Source organism: Tachysurus vachellii, chromosome 9, assembly GCF_030014155.1.
Source record: "Tachysurus vachellii isolate PV-2020 chromosome 9, HZAU_Pvac_v1, whole genome shotgun sequence".
Classification (NCBI taxonomy): Eukaryota; Metazoa; Chordata; class Actinopteri; order Siluriformes; family Bagridae; genus Tachysurus; species Tachysurus vachellii.
Window position 1 is genome coordinate 2,232,836 of NC_083468.1, and position 12,975 is coordinate 2,245,810.

The 12,975-nt window shown below is 38.9% G+C and overlaps 1 protein-coding gene across 1 annotated transcript; it reads left to right on the top strand.

Moving 5' to 3' along the window:
- Positions 1-128: 128 nt before the first annotated feature.
- On the top strand, positions 129-3,391 carry LOC132851798 (protein phosphatase 1 regulatory subunit 3E). The gene has a single exon (XM_060878815.1). The coding sequence runs from the start codon at positions 129-131 to the stop codon at positions 1,074-1,076; it is 948 nt and encodes a 315-aa protein (XP_060734798.1). The 3' UTR covers positions 1,077-3,391.
- Positions 3,392-12,975: the final 9,584 nt, after the last annotated feature.

The following is a 12,975-nucleotide window of genomic DNA, read 5'->3' on the forward strand; positions in this document are numbered from 1 at the left end:
ACGCACGCACGCACGCACGCTCAAAGACACGCAGGCTCTCAGTGTTACCTGAACCGGTCGGCTTCATTGCCTCATCACTGCTGACCGGACAGGTTTTAAACCTCAGGACTGAATTCGGTCTTTTTTTTATGGAAAACGAAGCGACCGGAGAAGTCGCGGTCATGCTGCCTCCGAAAAACTGCCTCCCGAGAAATTACAGTTGCATCGCGGGCTTGTTTGGGAGCCTGACCGCAAACCAGAAGATGGATGACGGCGAGAAAACTGAAGGCGAGGAGGAAGAGGAGGAGGAGGAGGAGGACGTGACCGGTGAGTGCGAGCCGTTAGAAATGCGCGTTGTAGATGAGAGGCCGAGGGGTCGGGAATCCCTACCGAAGCCGCCGCCGAGTCCCGGCCTGCGCCGCCGGTGCAAATCCTTACCGAGCTCCGCCGAGAGAGCCAAACTGGAAGTGGCGCGGATCTGTAGCCCGTCCAGCCAGAAGAAAGTGCGCTTCGCCGACTCGCTCGGTCTGGAGCTCATCACCGTGCGCCACTTCGACGACACCGACGTGCCTGTAACACCAGACCGTGTCATGGACAAGTTCAAAAAGGCAAGAGCTCTCCACCTGAACAACTTCGAGCAGTCAAACGGCTTGACGCAGTCCACCTTCGTGGAGACGCTGTTCACGACCCCGGGCTCGCAACCCGACTTCGAGGAGCGTCTGCAAAGCTCCAAGGTGCTGCTGGAATCCGTGGAGACCGACGAGTTCAGCGTCTCTGGTGTCGTGCGTGTCCTGAACTTGGCGTTTGAGAAGTGCGTGACACTGAGATACTCGCTCAACAACTGGTTAACCTTCATGGACGTTCCGGCCTCCTACGTGCCGCAGTCGTGCGACGGTGTCAGTGACAAGTTCCACTTCAAGATCGTCACGCCGGCGTTCTTCGAAGGAAGCGGCAGCCTCCAGTTCGCCGTCCGCTACTGCGTCGGGACGGACCAGTTCTGGGACAACAACGACGGCAAAAACTACAAAGTGCGACGCCACAGATTCAAAATCTCGCCTCCGCGCGAATGGGATAACGGCTGGATCCACTTCATCTAGATCCACTGTGTGTGATTAGAGGAGAATGATCATTAGTGCCTGCGTTGTGTCTGTGGAGCCTGCACTGAATCCCACAGGGCTCCACATATAGTGTACCATAGGCTACTATACAGTGTGTGTAACTGATGTATTCTAAATAGGGATGCACTTTTTCTGTTCCATATCAAGGCTAAGAGTATCATCTGATACTGATCTGATTAAATCGGCCCACAATATTGCACCCACTTGGGCTGAGTCCGGAATGGCTCATACTGGTCAGATAGGGCATTAGGTAGGGTGAAGACATCACAGGATTATTATGCACCTCCGGACGAGTGCAAAAGTTTGCATGGCTTATTGTTTTCTATTCTCAAAATTCCCCGTTCGTATAGATTTTTTTTTCTAAGAGTCCGTGAGTAAAGCCGGCTGTTCACTGTGCGTCGTTTAAGATTATTACTTCATCATGATTCCTGAAAAATATTGACAGAATTCTATAACATTTCAAGATCATTATTATTATTATTATTATTATTATTATTATTATTATGCTCTGAGTGGAAAAGTATATATTTTTTTATCTGTTTGCACATTTTGTTTATATTTTCTCATCACCACTAGCGTATCTACTGTATACCTGTCCCATGAGTTTTGCCTCATCTGACACCGTCTTCCTACTGGTGGCTTTCAGACGAGCATCATAGCTGCAGCGCTCACGCTCTTTACTGTCGGTCATCTCTGGTCTCAGTGCTACAAAATCCACCGATAGATAATGTGAGCAGGTCATGTTTTGATTTCTTAGACCATCGATCAGTCTGCAGCACAAACCCGGTTTTATCCTAATGCACCGTCATCTTTAGTATCAATCCCTCCATTTAAATTAGCCTGTTCTAATTAATTAAGGCCATTTAATTTAAAGTGTCTAACACAATTTTACATCTTGTTTAAGGCAGAAAATGTTAAAATGGTATTTATGTCCTAAGCAACGTTGTTGTGAGTCAGTGGGAATCAGGAAAGCAGCAGAAGGTTAACAAAAAAAAAATAAAATCTAAACAGTTGGAGATGTGAAAGCCTTTGAGGCAAATGCAAGTCAGCGCATAAACGTTCAAACCTAAACTCCTTGACTTCTTTGGCTAACTTACACTGTATAAACCTGACATCGGTTAAATGCCTTATTGCTTTCATCATCCTCGAGCAGGGGTATGCAAACTTTTGCACATAAACGTATATTAAGTCAAAACTCAGCCAAGGTATTTAATGTATCTTTTAGACTACTGTTATATTCTACAGAGTGACTTCTGTGCTGAATAACTTCCATTTTAGATGAAAAGCACCGTTGTTGTGAAAGTCGATGTGGCTTCGAGGCCTTGTGACACATTTTCGTCCTCATAAACTTGCATGTACAGTCGCTCTCTTCCTCGATACAGAGCTGGAAATAGAATGTAGAGCCTCTGTACTTTACGCGTAATGCGTATTTCGGCAGAATATATGTCAGTGCTTGTAATATAGGTGAGGATACTCACACACCGATTCGTTTAGAAAGGGCTGAGAAGAAGACGACAGAGCAGAACGTGACAAGCTGGAGATCCGCTCCAACAAACCCAACACCGCGTTTAATAACAACGAGTCAAAGGAGCAACAAAATGAATGACGCCGTGTACATAAGGGAAAACGTGTCATGGAGATCGTGTGACCAGACCTTTAACGTTCGGACTTTTAAAAACGACCCCGATAAAGTTCAATGCTCAACAACCTGTCCTGAAGTTTCCATCTCATCACGAGGAGAGGTGAGGCGAGGCGAGGCGAGGCGAGGTAAGGGATGGTTCAAGGGGGAAATGTAATCAGCATAGATTTTCCACAACAGATTTGTGTTCCACATTTTCGCTGCCTCTTCTTTTCCACATCAGTATCAACAGGCTAAAAGCAAACGGAAGCTGGAGCAAGAGGCACTAAAACCAAAAGGCTGAAATCATTACACACACACACACACACACACAGTTTGGTCCAATCGCTGACCTCAGATTTTCAAATCTTGTGCAGGTTTTAATGTAAATGATTGTGTAGATCTTGTAGCCATTTCAACGTGAAAAAATACAGATTTTTATTTTACCTACAAGCCTGATTAACTACTTAAAATTAAAGTAGCATTATGAATGTACATAAGACTCGGATTATTGGGCCAAATTTTGTGTAACTGCGTAATGATTTCAGCTTTGGATTATAATTAATGGCTGGAAACATCTACATCCTTTCTAAACTTCTAGGATGTAAATCGCTTAAAAATCGTAGATAAAAATTGTTTAAAAAAAAAAAAAAAAAATTCATTGCATCGTTTCCGTCTCCTAAAACCCGAACGCATAATTTCATACGGAGAAAAAAAAAATGATTGGAACAACTCAAGTAAAAGAAGGTTTCGTGACGAATAAGGAAACGTCCAGTCGAGTTACATCACCAGTTTGTTAAGTGTTAAAGAAAGTTACGGTGATTGTCGTGTTTGTTCAGTTGTTATAGAAATCTAAATATCGCATGATATTGTGGCATGTCTGTGAATATAAAGTGGCACCTTATATATATATATATATATATATATATACCTCTTCAATCAGCTTTCAGGATTGCGCTTTGTTCTGATTTCTTTTTTTCTTTCTCTGGCTAATGGACTCTTGATGTGGTAAAGAAGACAAGTCTTAGAGAAACGGTTAAAAGAACTCGTGTCTTCATGATACTGAGTTAGGTGACTAAAAAAAGTCTTTTTGGGGAACACTAAATTTATCCAGAAACAAAAAAAAAAAAAAAAAAAAACAGGTAAAAATTTAAAACATTTAATTCGAAAGACATGAGATGGGAATGAAATCACAGAGTAGCACATGGAGGTTAAACGTTTTAGTTGTTTCTTTGGTTTTTTTTTTCTATTTCTATTTCCATTGTTGCTTTCTATTTGTTACCCAGTGCTAATTCGGATTCAGATTGAATTTGAATTAGAATTTGGATTAGCACTGGGTAACAAACAGGGCTCAGGAAACCTCATGCACCAAATTTGTCTGCTTTTTATTTGTTTTCATTTGTTTTCTTTGCCTTCTATGTTGGATTTTGTGCAAAGTTTTGCTGTCAAACATAACCATGATGTAGAGAAATGTAAGAAAAACTTTACACACTAGGATTATTACATCATCCCGTAACCCAGGGAGACATTTATATATTCGGGATTTCCCCAGGAACCGTGAAGGAAAGCCTCGTGCTGAGATGCTCTCTTCATGACGTGACAGGTTTCCTCACTTTTCCTCACTTAAAACGTGTATTTCATACTAAACACATTTATACAGTGAGATCCTTTCACAACAGCAGATTTATTTTTATGCAATAGAACCAAAACTAAATGTGTTTATCGAGTTTGTTATATCGTTATATATATAATCATTCCTGTTCTGGGTGTGTTTGCTTACAGCATGTCGCAAGATCGTTTTTTTTTTGTTTTGGGTTTTGTTTGGTAAAAAAATTGTAGTTTGCAACCGTTGATGTTAAAATTGTAGGAAATGTAGCATTTTTGCCGATATGACTTTAATCTGGTCTGGTCATGCTCTAGTCTGTTTATTTAGAAGACAGATTATAAAGAAGATTAGAGATTAATCTAGATTAGATTGGAGCTGATGATGTTCTATCTTGATTAATGTCATTTGTCGTTTTCCTGTCAGAAGCATTGCTGGACCACTCGGGGGGGCGGGGGGAGGGGGAATGGGGGGGTTCAAGACAGAAGGTGGGCTCTTTAAAATCAGTTTCTTTTCTAGAACTTGCTCAGTCTGGGACATTAGTGGAAAAAAAAAGCTCCATATATCTCCAGATGATGTTTGGACAAAGGTTTAGTACGTGATTGTGAAAGTGCATGGCATACAGTCGCAGGATGTTTTTGTTTTCCATTATTTAATAATTCATGATGAGCTCAAGTTCAATGCTGCTGAGCGAGAAACCCAAAAAGAAACGAGGATGAGGAAGATTTGAAGGTACAAGAGAAAAATGAACTGGTACAAATTCGTCACAATTCACGAGACACGATTCGGCTCGGATTTGCGGTTAAGGTCGCGGTCAGAACGATCCGAACGTTTTGGTGTGAAATCAAACGACATCCAACCATCATCAATTAATTTTGTGCCTGCTGGAATTGGATTCTGGTTTATGTGTAGAATTATTTAATTAGAACTGAATCTGGAAGGTTTGCATAAGACAAAAATAAAATCTTGTTCTTGAAACTAGCAAGTAAAAAATTTATTTGTGTTTTAAAGCACAGAACCTTAAAGATTCAATTCACTTCGGCTCAAATGAATTAAAGATTCAGAAATTTCAGTAGACTTGTTTATTAGCGACGTTGCTAGCCGTAAAATAGAATTTGGATGACGATTAAAATTTTATCTTCAAAACATTCAAAATGACGCTTTAAAAAACAAAACGAAAAAAAAAAAACGAAAAACGTTTTTGACGATACTTAAAGCTTATATTATTTAAAGAAGGGTTTCCTGTGGAACGCTTTCTGACAGAGAAACTCTTCATTATATACAGTAGTTCTACACAGAACCTTTAAATGTTCCTCCAGATGAACTAAAGAATTCAAACATTTACTGAGTCCACGGGCACAAATTCGTAAATTTGGTCCAAATTTATTTTTTTTTTTTAGCAAATTTCCTCAGAAGTTAAAATCTCAGTTGCGTTTTAATTAAAAATCTCTTTGATTTGATTTTAAGAACGTCCACAAAAATGCTAAAACGGGTCGAATTTATTCTGTATTCTTGGTCATTGTATTTATGCACAGTGTGTGTGTGTGTGTTACCCATAATGCACTTTGACTTAGTATAGTAGTGTACGTCAGCTTTATACCTGACACAAAATGATAATATTATTTATTTATTTATTTATTTTTAGATTTTGTTTCCGATTACTTTAGATTTGCATACTCAGTTGAGTTTTTTTATTTTTTATTTATTTTTTTTTTTTTTAGCTTGTTTAGTTTCATACCTGTGATTCACAATGACTTGGACCGCCAGTTGCACAAGTCAAATTTATTTATACGGCGCTATATTTGTGGCACGTTTATTAAAAAATTGGCATTTTCTCAAAGCCGAACTTTACCCGGACGCCATATTTTCAGCAATACACACCCACGTGCACAAAAGTGCAATAAACCCTCAGTGCATTAAATGCGACTTTACTCCGTGATGCTATTTGTGCTGGTGATAACGGAATAAAAAGCGTCAGTGAGGTTAAAGGAGTTCACGTCAGGCTGCAAACGTGTGAGCGTAAGTTTAACCTTCTGAAATGTCGTGACACGCCGCAGGGAATTGCTTCTAGATTTTGGTTGGTTATTTTTAATAGAGAGATATCGATTGTTAAACTGAATCGGGCTTATGAGACGTGTGTATAGACGTGTGTATAGACGTGTGTCTTCTTGCTTATGTGGGTTTTTTTCATGTCATTTATAAAGTTAAGCTACTGAGGTTCTCCTTTACTGAACGTTTCCCTTCCATAAAGTGTGTCTTCCTGTTTTTCTGGATAAATTATTTTCATGAAAAGGCTATAAAATGGACTTTAGTTACTTGGTGTTTCAAGAGTGTATCGCTCTGTAATATACACTGTTTGAAGACAGATATCTTGTGTGCAATGTTAACTCCTGAAAAATACACAACCGGTCAAAAGATTGGACAAATTAGATATTTCTAGATATATTAGATATACGATAAAGATTTATGGTTGAACGTTGTTTCTAAGGCAACTGTAAATATTGAAGAAGCTGAAGTGTATAACATTGTGGAGAGTTATTATGTACAAATATCAAATTGTATTTTTTTAAAAGTAGATTTTATTTAAAACTAAGGAGAAGCTTCATGTAGCAGGTTCAGGAGATCGAGATCGAGAGGCTGAAAAGCTTCTACAGTTAGGAAATAAAAAATATAAACATTTGGCATTTTAATTTAAGGTTTGGTATAAAATGATTTCTGGGCATTTATTGTGATTTATATTAATTTGAATCATATTAGTCAATATTAGAGATGGAAAAATTTTGAGATGAGATGAATACTGATTAAAAATGTTTTACTAAAATCATTCGACTAATTTTAAAACTGAAAACGCTTAAAAAGAATAGAAGAAAAGTTTTGCTTTCGAGCTAAAATTTGGGAAAGGAAATCAAGTTTTTAATCTATAAACATTTCTGTCATCTCTAGAAAATAATTTCATTTAGAAATTTAAAAACAAATTCAGAATTCCAGTGAACGAATTACGATTTTGCTTTTATTCCTGATCCATGATCCAGCTCACGAACTCTCCTTCCAGGTATTAAAGCTGTTTGCCGGGAAGTCGGACGTTACGGTGTTAAGACTGTATCTGAGGTCAAAATGGCAGTTATTAATAAATTAAGCTACAATTTTACACTCGATTAAACTTTTTTTAAGTAGAAATGTTCCCAACTTAATCACTGCATCATCTCATATCCTTGGTTTTACTGTGTTAATGATAATCTTACTCTAAAGAGGAAAATAAAAATGATAAAATGAAGTTTTTTTGACTGGTAGTGTGTTTTTCTGTATCTATCTATCTATCTATCTATCTATCTATCTATCTATCTATCTATCTATTTATTTATTTATTTACTTACTTCCATTGCGGTTGTTTGTGTGTATTATCGTGGTGTAAATTCAGAATCCTCCATTTGGTTGTAGCTATATAAATAATGAAATGTGACTGTCAGAAGAATGTAATATTCAGGTTGTGTGCTAGAAAAATGTAGGCTGAAGAAGAACAAATATTTCGTATATTTCCTTTTTTTTTACTCAACACCAAGTGCACGTTACACTAACGGCTGCTTTTTTTTTCAATGTCTGTAAAAAAAGCCCTTAAAAGATTGTAAATTCCAGATCTTCTCCAAGTAAAAAATGTTATTACGCCACTATATAACACGAGCATTGGAGTGACGTCCGGACGGCTCGTGTCACATGACCGGCTGACAGCCAATGAGATGCAGAAGCACTGGTTAATCTGATTGTACGTTTAATTTCATGATAGACGCAACACAGCCATACGCCACTGAAAAGTGATAGAATATTTTTTTACTTTTACAACGTTTATTTGAAATTCAGAGATATATTATAAATATTATAGTTTGAGGGCAAAAGCTTTAAAAAAATATCTTTAAGCGTCTTTATATTCTGTTTTCTGAGTTTGTTAAGTTTGATCTATGCAAACCCTGTCTTTCCGCTGTGTCTCGGTGTACCACGATGTCGGCCATTTTGTTTCAAATGAAAGCGATATAAATGTATTCTCGCTGTTGTGCATGACTGACAGCATTGTTTTGTTTTGTTTTGTTTATCGTACGATGAGTTTGTATCTTGGTGTATGTTTTATTAACACGTTACATTAAAACTGTTTGTGGTGAAAAGATTTGTTTCGTCCTTTAACACCTCACACGATTATATACGAATAAGACTTATTATTTCTGTTACACTCACTGTACGATTTGAATTTACGGTCATTTAGTGTAACTTTCACCACAGTGCGGTTCTGAATGCAAAAAATAAATGCATCCGGCAACCCAAATCCCACGGCATGTTTTGATTCGCTTTCTGCAATCGAGTCGATTCAGAGTCGAATCACTTTTTCACTGTGACTCCTCAGATTTAAAACATTTCTATCGATGATATGTTTTGTTCTTCAGTTCTTTAGGTTTCAGAGATTTATAATACAAATAAACATCATTTATTTATGAAGTGTAGCATCAGATAATGAGGTAAATATGATTAAATGTTTTTTAAAGAAAACCTACCAGGAAGACACGTGTATGAAATGGAATATTGCAATAAAATAAAATAATAATAATAATGTAGATGGACAGATATGAAGATGATGGGACAAAGAACCTGACTCAAGTCAACGCAGTTACAGCAGCCTTATTAAAAGCCTGGTAATGCTAATGGTGATTGATTTATATCTTGCAAAATAGTACCAAGTAAATATCACAAGTGAATACAAACATAAACCTAAAGGTTAGAGCTGTGTAGCATGTAGCATGTCCATGGAGCTCAGGGGTTTTGTTCACAGGCGCATTGTCATGCTGTAACAGTGTTTGGTTGTGATCTTGGACTGTGACCTGCCTCAGAATCAGTGGTGTGATGAACTGCCACCAGTTTTTGGTACTCGGGTCTCTTCTTCTTCTACAGCAAATAATCACTTTCCACCTACAGTATCTCTACCCTCGTCATCTTCTACTCTCGCACCAGTTACCTTCATGTCCTCATTTAACACATCCATACTGTACGTCTCCTCTTTGTCCTTCCTCTTGACCTCTTACCTGCAGCTCCATCTCCAACACCCTTCTACCAATATAACCATCTCCCTCCTCTGTACATGTCCAAATCATCTCAATCTAGTCTCTCCGTCCTTGTCCCCAAAACAGCCAACCTGAGCCGTCCCTCTGATGTGCTCGTTCCTGATCCTGTCCATCCTCGTCACTCCTAAAGAGAACCTCAACATCCTCATCTCATCAGCTGAAATAAATCCATGGTCCACAAATTGACTGCACCGATCGATATGAACGGCTACGATGGACTCGATGGTCTTTTTCACATCTCGTTTCATTTCCACACAGTGTAAAAACATCGTGCTGACCGTTTGGACAGATTTCTGTTCTGTTTCATCTCTGTGACAAGGCTTATACATCTACAGAGCTTACACCATGTTAATGATATTTATAACATCCAGGACATTCGCTCTGATTGTTATTTTGTGGATCGTAAACCCAACGTTGACCTCCATCTGCCAGGCGTGATTACAGACGTGTCCTTGAATCGATTGCCTCGGCTGTGAGGTTCAGCGTAGAGGGACTCGAGGGTCAGGTCATCTTTCAGAGCAAGACCTGCTTCAAACAATCGTTCCTTTATTAGCAGCTTTATTCTACTGTGTTATCGGTAAAGCATGTCTGTTGAATTTGGTTTCCTCCATGTTGTGGAAACTTCCTGTATGTTGTGTAAAGATTGTAAAAAAAAAAAAAAAAAAAATAGATCGTTCCAGGCATCGGTGAAGGAAGTCGTTTTCCTTTTTCAGCAATAAAGCCAAGTTTCAGCCGAATCATTTAATGCACTTAATAAGGCTGCTGACTCACAAGAGCTCTCTGGATTTCCTGCGAATCGTGGTGGACATAAACAATTCTGATGTGGAAACAAACAAACACTGGACATTTATGGGCTGTTACTGAGTTCCCATGTGACATACTCTCATTGCCATACACACACACACACACACACACAACACACCACAAGCAATGAAGCAAGCAGCTATTTTCTGGGTCTAAATGTCTCAATGTTTGCCTCATAAAATCACCTTTACACTTCATCCACAGATACTGCAGTGGTTCACAGTGGTGACTCTGGTACTGTGCTACACACTCACACACACACACACACACACACACACACAAAAACACACCCATATGACAACATATAGTGTTACCTGAATGCTATTTCTTGTGAGATTGTTTGTCCTCAGCTAACCCAATGGGTAACTGATTCTGAGTTTGAGAAACGTTATTGTTAATGCGCTCGTGAGATATTAAACATCAGATTGTAAAGGCGTGGAGAGTCTCGTCAAAGCACAGAGGCTTATTATTATATCACCTCGCAAAGAAAAGAAAAATCTGCCTTGGACAGTTAGTGCACCATGAAGCCTCGTACCAACAGACTGCAGACTCGGCCCATTAGGTTTTACAACAGATTAAAGCCCTGGAGCTCTGAGAAAACAAACGAGACGCCAGTGAAGACATTGAGAAACAGGAGAACATCGTGGAGCCGAGTTTCATGTATTTCATCTCTACAAATCTGTAAGTAGTAAAATATGTAAATCATCGGAGTGCAATCATTCAGCACAGAAGGAAAACGCTCCAGGACGCTGGAGCTCGGGAACATCAGGTACACAGGAAAAAGCTGAATCTCTGACTAATGACTAATAATTGGAAAGCTGTGAGTTTGAATCCCAAGCTGTCCCTGCCGGGCCCCTGAGCAAGGCCCTTAACGCTCAGTTGTATAAAATGAAAGAAAATGTAAGTCGCTTTGGATAAAGGTGTCCGAAAAACACTGTTAATGAACTGAGTGGCACTGAGGGGTTTATAGGGCTGAAAACCATCATTTATTTAGCATAAAGGGGCGTGTCTTGTCAATATGCGGAGGAGAGAGTGTTCAGTGCGCATGTCTGACATTAGCATAAAGGGGCGTGTCTTGTCAATATGCGGCGGAGAGTGTGTTCAGTGCGCATGTCTGACATTAGCATAAAGGGGCGTGTCTTGTCAATATGCGGCGGAGAGAGTGTTTGGTGCACATGTCTGACATTAGCATAAAGGGGCGTGTCTTGTCAATATGCGGCAGAGAGAGTGTTCGGTGCGCATGTCTGACATTAGCATAAAGGGGCGTGTCTTGTCAATATGCGGCGGGGAGAGTGTTCAGTGTGCATGTCTGACATTAGCATAAAGGGGCGTGTCTTGTCAATATGCGGTGGAGAGAATGTTCAGTGCATTCATTGTGTTCATTTACTGAAAAAATATCCCCTCGGCCAGCTGCCCCAGCAGGTTCCGCCATAATAGTTGCCTGGGTTACGTATGTATGTGTGGGGCGGCGCTATCAATACAGGGGTGACACCCATTTGGGTTATGGGCGTGTTTGTTTTGGTGATTTCAAATGTCAACATTGGCTTTCAAACATCATGCACCCCACCTTTAAGGAGTTTTTTACCAACTCACCCTGAGCTCAGTCTCACCTCCAACACTTACACCATGAATCCAAAAACACTCTGCATCTCGTCGTCTAGGAGATCGTCCTGAATGAAGCGGGTGAAGAAATGTTTACGCTTTGGAGTAAACAGAAGACAAAGCTTCCATGGAAGACTAAATAGTTTTATAACACACAGGAGCACTCGGGTTTAAAACCTCTCTGGAACCTCAATGTAAATCTTTAAAAAAGCAAATAAAAAAGGCATAAAATAAAAAAAGCTTAATTTTTGACATCCAAGAAACGATCAAAAAACGGACTAAAAAGATTCTTTTTGATTATCTTTGATGCATTTGTGACTTTTTTTAATCTGTGTTATATTTGGATAATTTCTGTTTTTTAAAATTCGTTTTTATTCTTTTTTTTTTTTTTGTGTGTTTTCTTGAAACTTTATAAGACCTTGAAACAGGATTATCTCCCTCATCACGTGTAAACGATTGTCTCCGTATTTACTTCCTTTTATTGAAATAATTTCCCTTTGTTTTGATTTTCCTTATTATTCACATCCTGATCATTAATACATACTTCTGTTTTCTTCTATTAAAATACTTTAAATTAATAAAAGAAGCACGAATTCCAGCATTCGTCTCTTTTTTTTTGCCTTCCTGCACACAATCCTTCGCATCGGTGGTTCGTAAAGCAGATCATTATTCACTCGCAGGAACTCATTAACGGTGAATGGCCTCGATCGTGCATTAGCATTCCGTTAGATGAGGAGTGATGCAGAAGTGCATTCTGGGAAATGCGCCGTACAAAAACACTAATAAATGCCTTTTGCTGTAACTACCGATCATTACCTTTCTCTTCTTAGAAATTCTCCTTAAGTGGAGAATTTAACGTGTCGTTTTAAATACACAAACCGTTCTGGTTAGCAAAATGCAGAATTCTATATTTTTGATGTTTTATAGCAAAAACAAAATATTCCTAGGCGTCATTTCTGAACTGTTTGTTTACAAAAATGTTCAATAATTAAAAAAAAATAAAAATTCCAACAGCTTCCAGAATATTTCACCAATTGGATGATTTTTCTAGATCTGGAAAAAGTAGCATTAAATAAAATCCTTCGTTGTTTAATCGAGTGTAAGTGAACGTGTGCTAGCGAGCTGTTCAGATCACACGAGATCTTTCTG